Source organism: Hyperoodon ampullatus (assembly GCF_949752795.1).
Source record: "Hyperoodon ampullatus genome assembly, chromosome: 10".
Classification (NCBI taxonomy): domain Eukaryota; kingdom Metazoa; phylum Chordata; class Mammalia; order Artiodactyla; family Ziphiidae; genus Hyperoodon; species Hyperoodon ampullatus.
This window is the reverse complement of record NC_136923.1, coordinates 89,004,531-89,018,335: the sequence shown is the minus strand read 5'-3', so window position 1 is coordinate 89,018,335 and position 13,805 is coordinate 89,004,531. Positions and strand designations below refer to the sequence as shown.

Below are 13,805 nucleotides of genomic sequence, written 5' to 3'. Positions count from 1 at the left end.
GGAAAAAGCGGCGTACGTTTTCAGTGGCTCTCCTCTCTCGTATTGTTGTTAATTTCCTGAAAACTTAATGTTAGATGAAGTGTAATTGCAGATTTCCTTAAGAACCATTGACAGATACTTATCTTAAGTTATAAGCAACTCGCACTGTGAAATGTGTGCAAACATTCTAAGTTTCCTTCCAGAAGCATATACTTCAGTGAAACCCAATATTCATCAGTCTTTTTTAATAAACGGGGCCATTAAAGCTCAAAGTAGAAGCTGGGAGTAGTTCTTTTGTTTCTCCTTGATCTTTAAAAGAGACAATAGTGCGGGAACTTTTCACTGGTTTTCAAGGAGTGAACTATGTTAAGTGTTTGATAAGTATCCTAGAGACCTTACAACCTTCAGCTAAGGGGGCTACATTTGATTGAGAGAGTGAAAAAGAGCAAATTATGGTGTATTTAGGTATTGTCATTGTATAATGCACGGAAGAGTTTGGTGGGTTTTTTTGTTTTTTTCTTTTTGTTAGGTGGTCTATTTAGTGCAGCTGTGTTTATGTTTCCCAAGTGGTAACTGCCTGAACATGGTGACAAGTCCCTACATATGAGAACAGGGATTTCGTTTAAAAAATCTTGCCAATGTGCTTTAACATAGAGGGTTGTATTTATCTAGTAGCAATGGCAAAAGTGATTCCAGGCACAATCATCCAATACAGCTGGTTTGCTAAATCAGACATTTTGACAATGTTGTAAAAAAAAAAAAAAAGTAATGATACTTTAAATGTTGCATTTCACAGTTGAATAAAGTTGGAAATAGTAGACTATTTTAAAATGGTCACATTGCTTTAACCAACGTTTTGGCTGATTTAACTTCTTGGTTATTAAAAATGCATGCTTAGATCGTAAATATAGATCCTGTAGAGCATTAACAGTCCCCTATTTTTGCTGTCTTTCTCTTAAAAAAATAAAATGAATATGGGGTCATTCCTGCAACAAAAAAGAGACAGTTGCCCATGCCAGAGAAAATGTATATAACAAGTAAATAACTGAATTAATCAGTAATTTCAGAATTGCATGTAACGTGTGAAATGTTTAGGTACAGGGACTTAATGACTAGTTTTTAAGGCATTTTCTTTAGTGTTACATCCCTCATAACTCAAATTAATGTTTATTACCACTTTCATATTGCCAAAATATTTTCATGAATTTGGATTAGAAGCAGCTTGTTCTGGCTTGTTTTGCAACTTTGTTTCAAGAAAAACAAAGTGATATTTAGAAGATTTTGTATGTCTTAGAAGCCTTTAATTATCTAACTTATGTTGAAGAAGGAAATAAGATCAAGTTTTGTTTCATAGTTCTGTAAGAAAATAAGATTTCGTTCTACACTAATTTTATATTACTACATAGATAATAATGTCTTTCTGAAAATTTGAATCAGTGATTCTTGTATTGGCTGTTAAGTAGCTAGCAATCTGGAGTCTACTTTAAATTCAAGAAGCCACGACTTACTGGTCCATAACTATTTGGGTTGGCATTTAATTTGGATGCTCAGGTGTTTGCCCTGATCTCTCCTGGTTTTCTCCCCTTCTCTCCACAGATTGGTGAGAGACAAAAAGTATTAGTCACAGAAGAATCTTTTGATTCCCAGTTTTATGTTGCACACAATCGATTCTATGAGCAGGTAAGAGATACTCCCATGTTCTTAGGGTTTCTCCAAAATGAGAAAAACTTCTAAAAGTAAATCAATGTAAGCGAAAGAGACTTAAAGCGGGGGAGAGGTGTAGAATCTTGTCGCAGGAAGGCTATTCTATAGCATCAAGCCAACCAGGCTAACATGGGGCTTATCTTTGTGGCTTAATCTCCAAAACATTCTATACAAAGGCATAAGTGTGTTTTAGTCCCCATTCATCTTTGACAGGACCAGCCTCTGGCTTTGCGGAGTTTGGAACAGGCACTTCTCACTGCCAAAATCCCCACAGCCTGGCAACGTGGAGGGGAAAGTTCTGTCCAGAGGACAGGAAGGACGTCTGTACCGGCGACATCAGCCTAGAAGGGCAGGGATTTCCTGTCCCTGTCACAGCACTCACACAGGCTTTTGATTGGTTGGTCTGTTGGTTGGCTTTTTTAGTTTTGTTTAGTTTCAGGTGTTTTTTTTTGTTTTTTTGTTTTTTTTTAACTTCCACATTGATAAAAAACACTGGGGGCAAAGGGAAAATAGTCTGTTCGTTGGACTCAACTCAAGTTGGGTGAACAACTCTGGAGACCAGCGTAAGGATCAAACCAGCTTCACTCTGAGAGTTTTCTTCGAGGCCAACCTGAAGGGCTCTCCACTCCCTGCCCGTTAAAGTAGCGTGCTTTGCCCCACCAGCAGCCAGACTTCTATTTTAGCATTTGGGATTCCACTACCCCAGGTGGTAAAGCAATTCAAAAGCGATTGAAGAAAACAGTGCCTCCTTCAGGAGCCATGGACCCTGGGAAGGGCCAAGGAGGAGGTGTAATATGCCCCTCCAGGTTAGAGATTCTCATAAGAGCCTAGGGATTTCATGGGTCATCCCTGGATCGTATCTGCTTTTCTTAATATCAAGTGAGTTTTCCTACTTTTCTTTTTTTTTTTCCTACCCTCATCAAATGACAAGTGAAATGTTTCTCTGTGGGTCATGGCTTGGGAAGGCTCTTCAGGCCAGCCTGGGCAAGTCACGTAAGGGATGGGCAAGGGAAGCCGACTGCCCATGTTAGACAGCAGGGAAGCCAGAGCCGGAGGGGCCTCCAGCATGGATGTTCCATGTGGAATCATCTCAGACTGGGCACTTGGTCCTCAGGGAAAGTGGGGGAGCTTTTCATGGCCCAGACTGAATGTGCCCTGTTCGGTCCCCAGTAGAGACTACAGCTGAGGCTGGATTCCGAACCCTCCACGTCTGAGCTGAGTCCGTCTCTTCCCCATTTTCCACCTCAGTAATTGACCCCAGAGAGCCATTTTCCTATTCAGGCCAAACTTCTGCTCAGCCCTCAGGAGGAGCCTGATTGTATTTTGTTGCCTCTTTCCTCTCCTTTCTCTTGCCATCTGGGTTTTCGCCCCAGCAGGGAACTTTTTTCCCCTTCATTTTAAAGGCGATGGCATGCCTCATTAGCTGTTTCCTCCAATTTAAAGCAGTCGAGCTTTTTCCAATTATTAAAACCGGAGGGAAAAAAACACTGAGCCCTTCATTCAGATCAAGACAGCAGATCAAGGAGAGTTATTTTCCCCGAGAATAGTACCAGATCTCCCAGGGATAGTTTGCTCTAGAGATTTTCTTGTTTTATAAAAACTGATTTAAAAGGGCTTTCATATCCTGATACTAAAGCTTTTTTAGTCCATTTGCTTGCCATGAATAATCCACCACCCAGGTGACCTTTCTTCCTATACTTTGATGAAGCAGTGTACTCAGTGGTCATAAAAAATCAAACTCAGAAAGACCAACATCCATTTTTGCCTCTCGGAGAAATTGGCTGTGGAACTTCTGGCTCTCATCTGATTTTTCTTTCTTTCTTTTTCTTTTTTTTTTTTTTTCGGTCTCTAAAACCAAGCATATCAAAGATTTCATAGGAATTATTTTTCTAAAAAAAGATGACTTCCAGAAGATTGTATCTAGATATCAAAGTATTGCCGGATTAGAATTAGTCTATTTATTTTGGATTATGACTTGAAAAGATTGGCAAGTATCTCCAGTACTGAAATAGAAGCGTGAGGGAGACATAATACATACACACTACCTGTAAGTCCAAGAGGAGGGGAAACATTTGCTCGAGGTAAACAAGTACCTCCGTCAGTAATCTCTGGTGGAAAGGGGACATCTGACAGTTTCCTGTGAGCCAGCCAAAGTACCCTTCAGGGGAGCTGGTTCTACGTGGAGGTAGAACTAACAAATACATGCTTTTCATAACAGAGCGAAAGCAATGAACGGCAGCCATCATTTAGCTCCGAACACCAAGGTTTGGAGTATCGAAAAGGCGGCTTTGAAATTTTCTTCCTCTTCCCCCAAAACACACACACACACACATGTGCACTTGCACACACACGTATGCACCCAAACATGCGGGCCTTTATTTGAAGTGGCTGCTCAAATCCTGACTCTGACAGCGAACTTGGAAGGTATTAAAAGTATAAAGCTTTCATCGGTGTTGTCCCAGCCTTCTTCATTGCCTGGGACAGCCAAGAGTAGGATATCAAAGGCCTGTCCAAGAGTGACTGGCTGATGATGCCTCGGGCGGTTCCAGGCCTGCCTTCCACGTGCCCTAGGACCACAGGCATCCCACAAGGAGAGAGCGCTGTCTATAGCCCCTTACCCCTCCCAGAAATGCCTTCCCTTCCCGCTAGACCCCCAGGTCCTTGAGCATCTGGAAGATAGAGCCCACTTAGGATGGGATCCCCAAAGAGAAAAAGGACATTAAGGGACAAGTGAGGGACTCTGAATAAAGTATGGACTTCAGCTAATAGTAATACACCAATATTGGCTCATTAATTGTGACACAGGTATCAGACCAACGTAAGACGTTGATAAGAGGGACACTGCGTCTGGGGTTACCAGCTCTCTGTGCTATCTTACTAATTCTGTAAGTCTAAAACTGTTCTAAGATAAAATTTTGTTTTTAAAAATTAAGGCTTCTCTAATTTTTTTTAAGGTTTTAGTGCCAAAGAACCCCACATTCATGGGGAAAATGGTCGAAGTGAACGTTTATGAATCAGGAAAACATTTTATGAAAGGGCAGCCAGTTTCAGATGCCAAAGTATACACGCCGTCCATCAGCAAACCATTAGCAAAAGGAGAAATCTCAGGTTTAACAGAGGTGAGTAGAAGATGCTTTTCCTCTCTACCCTGCTAGTAAAACAGCAGCTCTGGAGGCACAGTGATTTCCCACCATGTTTCTGTTATCATTTATAGTTCCCTTTTTATGTATGCATGAGGCTTTAATCCTTTCCGGCAGATTGAAATCTGAATTAGAAAGATGCATTTCTGCTGATGCCTATAGCTTTGCTTCTCTGCCTGTGAAGGGAATAAGCTCTTTCTGCTTCTAGGCTAGAAACAGAGGGCAAAAGCCATTATTTTCAGGTGAAAGATTTAACACGGAAGATGATCTGATCCAGTGTGTTTCTGTGTCAGTAGATCCTCAGTGGAAGGGGGTAAGGAAAGGATAATTTTTGTGCTTTGCAAAGCTGTTTGTAATATAGTAAAAACCCACATACAGTTAAACAGGCATTAAACCATGTCAGTATATGTGGTTATGGTGCCTTTCTCTAGGGTGTTAGCTGAATATCTGCTTGAGTAATGTGGAGTGAAAATTAAACATTTTTTTCTTTCTATAAAAAAGTAACCTGACCCCTATTTTATACCTTGGTAAATATGGCTGTTTGCCAAGCTCTCTCTTACATTTCATTGAGCTACAGCTGTAAAAGCTGATGGAGTGTGAAATGAAAATGTGTATCACATTTCTAAGCATCATTTGATGTCCTTTCTTCAACACAATTGTGAAGTGCTCCCCAAAAAAGTATATAGCGATGACTTAACATTCAGAGCAATGAGTGATATTTATCTGGCTATATAATTCCAAAATTGTTTTAATATATGTATTATCTTTTCCCTCAAAAGAAATGTCAAGGGCATGTTAATTAAGCTTTAGGAATAATGACAAAGACGTTCATATTATCTATATTCTCGCTTATTGTGGTGGTGGACTCCGGAATCCAAACGTGAGTGACACCTCTCATGAGCTTGACGAGGACACGTGAAGAATCCGTGTGTATAGCCATCTGACTGATTACGGAATGACGTAGGCCAGCCTTTGTCAAAACCCTGCCAAGTGTGTCACCCTGCTCAGCCAGGAGTGAACTCTCATACTTGATAAGCATAACCGTTAATGTTTGCTGTTGTTTAGAAAAAAATCATACATCATACGTGGGGCTTTGGATGGATGGCCAGGAAGGAACAGTGTAATCCAGCATTTAAATTATATTGCTAGAGATGTGGCTTTTGACATGTTAACTACTACTTCAGAAATTTTTAAAGGAAGTGGCTTTAAAATTTTTTTTTTCTGTTTTTCCTCACGGTGTGTTTTACAAGTTTGATTTTAAATCGCCACAGTGACAAGGATTTTATGACAAATGGCAGTGGTGGGCAAATTATTATTTCAAGACCCTGCCTGCTTTAATTCCTTCATGTAAGCCTATTGAAAAGGGTGGTATTTTTTTTAACATCTTTATTGGAGTATAATTGCTTTACATTGGTGTGTTAGTTGCTGCTGTATAACAAAGTGAATCAGCTATATGTATACATATATCCCCATATCCCCTCCCTCTTGCGTCTCTCTCCCACCCTCCCTATCCCACCCCTCTAGGTGGTCACAAAGCACCAAGCTGATCTCCCTGTGCTATGCAGCCGCTTCCCACTAGCTAGCTGTTTTACATTTGGTGGTGTATATATGTCCATGCCACTCTCACTTCGTCGCAGCTTACCCTTCCCCCTCCCCATGTCCTCAAGTCCATTCTCTACATCTGCGTCTTTATTCCTGTCCTGCCCCGAGGTTCATCAGAACCATTTTTTTTAAGAGTCCATATATATGTGTTAGCATACGGTATTTGTTTTTCTCTTTCTGACTCTGTATGACAGACTCTAGGTTCATCCAGAAAACGGTGGTATTTTAAAACATCACATTAATAATACACAAATAAGGAAAAGCAGTACCTTTCACTGGTTAAGTGTAGTGTTGCTTCCTAAAGGGGCAGAACCCCATTTAAATCCCATGGGCAGCTTTTTCCATTCTCCTCTGCCTCCCTCCAGCCTGGGAAATGGTGTCACCAGTTCTCTCAACAGCCCTCCTCTGAGCCGGCGTGACCCAAAAGCCCTCGGTGAGACGAGGATAAAGGTCATTTGACTGCTGGCCCTTCTGGGCCTCTAGGAATTATAGTTTGATTGCATGCATGAGGCCAAAGGGTTAGGAATATTGATTTGGGCATTTACATTAAGGGAAGCGTCAGGCAAGTCCTTTATCACCATTTGAGACTTCATGTAAATTAATGAACATAGCTTTACGCTTCATTATTTGTCCGCTTTTAAAGATATGCCAAACTCGGGGTCAAAAATCCTTCCTTAATGAATGTGTCCTGGTGTTACAAATGTTTTTGCTAATGATATGAGCCAAAATAAGTTAAGCAGCAGGAGAACGGCTTCCATTTTTATAGGATTTAGAAGTAGATGATAGAGGTTATAATCCTGTCTCAGGCATTTTGAGTCTTTGAGTACTGATAAAGGTGCCGGAACTCTAGTGAAAATAATGAGCCTCACTCTGTGGATGAAGTGTGGCCCTGGAAGCAGTTACACCTGAGTTTGCACCTGGACTTGCCAGTTTACCCTCGGCCTGTGACTCCTCTGAGCTTTAGTTTAGTCTGTTAAATGTGACAATAATGTCTGTTTCATAGGGTTGTTGAAAGGAATGTATTCAATAGTGTATGTAAACCACCTAAAACTATTTTGGGGACATAGTAAATAGTTACTAAGTGGTTATTTTCCCTTTCCCCCAAATCTAGCTTCTCTAGAAAAAGCAGACTCTGCAGATGACCGTGGTACTATCAGCTTTGGTCTTGTGATCACGCAGTGCACATTGCATTGGAGTGGGGGTGATCTATTAGGGTAATTTATTCAGTGCCAGAGACACCAATCCCGTCAGAATTTCTATCTTCTTAAATTTTCTAGGCTTTTTCTGAGTTTTTCTAGAGTAATAATCTCCTCATACACACTTTGTAAAGAAACCTAGAAAGGCCAAAGCATCTAAAGCAAAATATTGTGTAAAAAAAAAATTATTTTCCATAGTAAATGTATTTCCTTAATTGAGAATTTTAAGATTATTCTTTAAGTATTTATCCCTATGCTACTTTGGACTTACTTTGTCTCACTTTAGGCACTGTTGACCTCTTTTGATAAAACTGATGAGAGGTACAACAGACTAGGGGGAGAAACACAGGCTGGGTAGGAGTTATGAGACCTGGATTATAGGATTCTGGCATTTGCAGTAACAGACTCTTTGACCTTTTGTATATCACTTAGGTTTCCTGGACCTCGGTTGTCTCTAAGACTCTGTGATTGAAATATTTCATTTGACAAAAATGGATTGAATGCATACCCTGTGGCAGGACTTTGAATTCTAATTCTGTTCTGTAAATATTAATAGAAATCAGGCCTTGTTATTTTCAAGTAATAATAGTTACACAAATGCCCATAACATGGTGGGAAAGGAAAGCTATAGTAAAGTCAAAAGGTTACTGTCCTCTCAGAAATTAGATTCTAATTAAAAAAAAGCATATAGTAATATCTTTTTATGGTTATTAACTATTCCTCTTTTCAGTTCAGTTAGAGGAATGGAGGAAGAGAGGAAGGGGAGAGTAGCATAGAGAGACAAAATTAGTCTGATTATTTTTAGGGAAGGTGGGAGCCAAAATGCCACCTCTAATAACCTAATAGGGAACATTTTAAAATAAATATCATTTAAGGGTAATTAATTTCAGAAAAAGGTTATGTAATAATTATCCAATGGAAAGCATTGTAGAGTTTAAAGGGATAAATATAAATCAAAGAAAGGATAGATCATGCCCTTTTCTGTGGAAACTGTCAGGCAACTTTGTTCTTAGGAGGAAGAAGAGATGGGAGGAAGCAGGGGACACATAAATTGTCATAGACGTTCCAGGACAGTGATTCTCAAGTGTGGTCCCCAGACTTGCAGCATCAGCAATAAATGGGAACTTGTTAAAATGCAAATTCTTGGGCCCCAACCCAGACCTGAGCCAGAAATTCTGGGAAAGGGACCCAGTAATCTGTTTTTTAATGAGTTGTCCAGGTAATACTGATGCAGGCTGAGGTTTGAGAGCCCCTCTTCCAGGAAAATGATTCTCAAGTGGGAAGGAGCGTTTGATATTTGTGAAAACAGTATGTTTAGTGAAAAGGGCCAAAAGAGTAGGAACTTGGGGGAGAAACAGTTTTACGATGTTAAGAGCATGATATTTTTACCATGTTCTCTCGTGGAACCTAAATCTGTGTTAACATATCCAATTTAATGTGATGATCTTTTTATACATTTCATGTTTCTTGGAAAATTACTGTGCTGTTCAGGCATTCCATCTGAAGAAAATCTTTGGGTAAACAGGACCTGGTGCCACCTGTACCAAAATCCATGACTATTTGATAATATGAAAAACCATCTGAGAGCCATCATCAAAAGAGTAGGATCAAAAAGCGGTTTTGCTTTAACTCTATTCTGGAAAATTTCTATTACAGAAAATTTCAAGCATATACGAAAGTAGAGAGACTAGTATAATTATCATGTCATCTCTGCTCTTATTCACCCCGATCCCCCTCTGATTCTCTTGAAGAAAATCCCATTTACCATTTTATTTCATCGAGGTATATATCAGAAAATATCTCTGAAAGATGAAGACTCCTTTTAAATACAGTATCAAATCTAAAATAATTAGCATCAATTCTTTATCCAGTTAATGTCAACACAGTGTTCAAATTTTGCAGTTTTTTAAGCAGTTTGTCTGAATCAGAAGGCAAATCAGGTCCACTCATTGCAATTAGTTAGTATGTCTTGTAAGTCACTTTTAATCTATAGGTGTTCCCTTTTCTCTCTCTTTTTTTGTCTTTTTGTATTGCAGTTTTTTGGTTGTTTTTTTTTTTTTTGCAGTACGCGGACCTCTCACTGTTGTGGCCTCTCCGTTGCGGAGCACAGGCTCCGGACACGCAGGCTCAGCGGCCATGGCTCACGGGCCCAGCCGCTCCGCTGCATGTGGGATCTTCCCGGACCGGGGCACGAACCTGTGTCCCCTGCATCGGCAGGTGGACTCCCAACCGCTGCACCACCAGGGAAGCCCTGTATTGCAGTTTATTTGTAGAAGAAACCAGGTTGTTTGTCCTGCAGCATTTCCCACAGTTTGGAATTTGCTAATTGTATCCTCTGATACAGGCTTCTCTGTTCCCCACTTGTTTTATAAATTGGTAGTTAGATTTAGAGGCTTAATCAGATTCAGGTTTGAGTTTTTGACAAGATTACTTTGTGTGATGCTGTGTATTTCCATTATGAGGCATAGAATGTCTGGTTGTCTCTCTTTATGTGTCAGTGGTTGATGAGCATTGCCTAGATTCATTGAGTCATTAGGGGTTTCAAAATGGTGGCGTTCTAATTCTGTCTTCCCTTCCTCATTTATTAGCTAAAAGCACTTCCATGAAGAGAAACTTTGCCTTACTCATTTTTGTTTACCCTGAGGTACATTTCTGACAGGAAAGGTGAGATAAAGGCTTGATGTCTTTCTCTCTGTTTACCAGTTTTAAAACTTTGAGTTGATTCTGTAACATCCTCCAAAAGTAGCCAATGAGGGGTTTTTTAGTATTATTATAAACTCATGGATTTTGCATGTTTGATATGGTTTTATCCGTTGCAGTTATTATATTTAATTGGTGCTCAAGTAGCTGCATTTTTAGAGAGTGGAAGCTCTTCAAATTACCTCCTCAATCCTTTGACACAGCTCCTGAAGTCTTTGATAGTTTCTTTGCTTTTTGATGTGACAAGATGTTCTAGGCTCATTCTTTGCTCCAGACCTGGAATCAGCCATGTCTCTAAGGAGCCTTGGTTTCTTTTAGTTAAACAAATGATATTTAGAGCCTACAGTGTGGGCTATTTAATTGGTCATTATTTTTTTACCTTTCAGCAGGTGGAGCTACAAAATCCACCCTCCCCCGCTTTTTTTCAATTCATACTAATGCTCCCATCCAGGTCAAATTCTGAAATTTTCTGTCCTGCACCTGTAACTTCTTTCTTCCATCCCAGTTCACAGTAACACAGCGTAATTATTCATTTGCTTTATCCTATAATATTCACGTAACTGCCTAATAATAACTATACCAACACTATCACCAACAATATGATTACTGAAAGCAGTTTAGGTGGTGGTGGTGGTTTTTCCACTGGTTTTGTTCATAGAGTGCATCCCACTAGGGATGTACAGGCAAAAAACAGTTCTAAAGGCACGTGAAATAATTCTTCTTCATATAGTTATACCAACAAATCAGTACATAAGTAGGAGTATTCATTTTCCATTTCTCTGAATTTTTAACACTTAATTTTGTTTCATAATTATGTAAAATACTTTGCAAAATCAAACCTACAAAAGTGTGTTCTGAGAAGTCCACCTTCTACTACTCCTGTCGCTTCCACCATTTCCTTTCTTACCTATTTAAGGAACTGTTTTTGTTTGTTTTAGTTTTCAGTTTATTCTTCCAGTGGTTTGTCTTAACAATGTAAACATTTATATATATTACATACTTTTTATTACCTTCCTCTTAGATAAATGGTGGATACTTTTGCTATTTTCACTTAGCAATATATCTTGATGGTTACTGCCTAACTGTATATAGAAATTCAGTGAATGTTTCTAATGATTTTTCCTAGGCTGTTAAACAAAATACCTGAACATCTCTATTGCTCTAGCACCTGAGTTGAATAATATTACCCTGTATGAAACCCAATACCCTTCTGGTCAAAGAAAAGACAGGCAGAATTACCTTATAGAGAGCACTGGCTCCTAGACCTACAGGAGTGGACCGCAGCCTGATGGAAGGCATTAAAATGGTCAGAGAAACAATAGGCCAGAGGATAGAAGTGGTCAGACATGCAGGTAAAATAAGGAAGGTCCAGAACCAACACTGGCAGAAAGCACCCGTGTCCCAGAAGAGGGGCTGCTTTGGCTGGTGGACTTCAACACGTCAGAAAACTGTCCCTGTTTAGAAATGAATGCATCTGGTTACCTTAGCCTGGTACCATTATACACGTGATTCATTTACTTCCCTCCATTGAGTTCATGATTACCAGGCCACCCTCTGAATATTGTTTGCCTTTCCTATGCAAATCTGCCTTCCTGCAGGAAGAAAATAGATTTGTTCAGACCTCTGTAAATGTGCTGGTCATAAATTGGCATTCCAGTTTTATACACTGGTCTCCTGAGTCCCATCCACGTTTTCCCTTCTGTAGATGCTGAGCGGTTCAGTTTCTGAGCTTTCAAGGCTGTGAGCCAGACCCTGGGCCATGTTAAATCCCCTAAGGGAACAAATGCCACCCCACGTGGCCTCTGGAGAGATTGCAAGGGATTTTTCCCCTCTCTTGAACCTACTCTGCATTGCCGTTGACTAAATACTCCACACCTACTGCTATGATGCAAAGCCAGTATTTATGGAGTGTTTATTATGGGTTAAATACTGTATCTTACACACGTTCACTCACAGTATCCCCATAACGCTGTGAGGCAGGTACTATTCTTATCCCTATTTCAGAGATGAGGAATCTGAGCATCAGTAACTCAATAAATAATAACAACTTATCCAAAGTCACAAAATTAGAAGGTGGGAGAGGCAAGCCAGGATTTATTTCCCAGTCTTACCAATTTCCAAGCCTGTGTTCTTATATTTGAATTGTGGTAAAATACATATATAACATAAAATTTACCATCTTAACCACTTTTTTTTTGCAGTACGCGGGCCTCTCACTGTTGTGGCCTCTCCTGTTGCGGAGCACAGGCTCCGGACGCGCAGGCTCAGTGGCCATGGCTCACGGGCCCAGCCGCTCCGCGGCATGTGGGATCTTCCCAGACCGGGGCACAAACCCGTGTCCCCTGCATCGGCAGGCGGACTCTCAACCACTGCGCCACCAGGGAAGCCCTTAACCACTTTTAAACGCACAGTTCAGTAGTGTTCAGTCCATTCACAAGTTGTTCAGCCCATCTGCAGAACCCATTTGTTTCATCTTATAAAACTGAAAGCCTGTACCTAGTGAACAACTCCTCATTCAGCCCTGCCCCTGGCAACCACCCTTCTGTCTCTGAGCTCACATATGAGGAATCATAGCAGTATTTGTCTTTTTGTGCCTCGTTTCTTTCACTTAACGTAATGTCCTCAAGGTTCATTCCTGTTGCTGCATGTGTCAGAATTTCCTTCCTTTTGAAAGCTGAATAATATTCCATTGTGTATTTATACAACATTTTGTTTATCCATTCATCTATCAGTGGACACTTGGGTTGTTTCCACCTTGTGGCTGTTGTGACTCATGCTCCTGTGAATGTGGTTGGACAGATATCTCTTTGAGATTTTGCTTTTAATTCTTTTGAGTATATACCCAAAAGTGGAACTGCTGGATCACATGGTAATTTTAACTTTTTTAGGAACTACCATACAGTTTTCCACAGTGGCTATACCATTTTACATTCCCCCCAGCAGTGCACACGGGTTCCAGTTTCTTTCATATCCTTACCAGCCCTGATTATTTTCTGGTTTTTTGGTAGTAGCCATCCTGATGGGTGGGGGATCAAGCCTGGGTTTTTAATCCCAGGCCTATACTACCTTTCCTTTTTGAGTTGCAGGAGTCTTATTTGACAACTTCTGGACAGCAGTTTCCTTTTATATAACAGAGAAGCTTACACTAGGTACAAAAAAGGAGAGAAAAAAAATGCTGAGAAAATGGACAGTATTAATCATCTTCTCTGTGTTCTGTTAAAAGTGGTTCGAATTGTGTTTGCCTTAGGAATACATGGGAATGTGAGCACTACTGCTGCTTGATAAAGACTAACCAGATTTACTGCTGATATTCTTTCTCCTTTTATGGCCCATGTTATAACAAATCACGTGAATCCTCCCATTTCTAGGATCGATACTTAAGAAGTCAGAGCTATTTTGTGCCTGACAGAAGAGAGAGAAGAAGAAAATTCTCTCCTAATTCTAAACTTAAAAGTAGTTAGTTTTATTCCAAAGTTTTCCAAAG

The 13,805-nt window shown here is 40.1% G+C and overlaps 1 protein-coding gene across 1 annotated transcript in view; it reads left to right on the top strand.

Moving 5' to 3' along the window:
• The window catches only part of CDKAL1 (CDKAL1 threonylcarbamoyladenosine tRNA methylthiotransferase), a gene marked incomplete at its 3' end in the record, with an annotated part of 656,191 nt that overhangs the window by 616,250 nt on the left and 26,136 nt on the right, over positions 1-13,805 (top strand). Inside the window, exons 14-15 of the mRNA XM_079712248.1 lie at positions 1,576-1,659; positions 4,638-4,802. Of these exons, the coding sequence (XP_079568374.1) occupies positions 1,576-1,659; positions 4,638-4,802 (249 nt within the window). The remainder of the gene's footprint in view (positions 1-1,575; positions 1,660-4,637; positions 4,803-13,805) is intronic.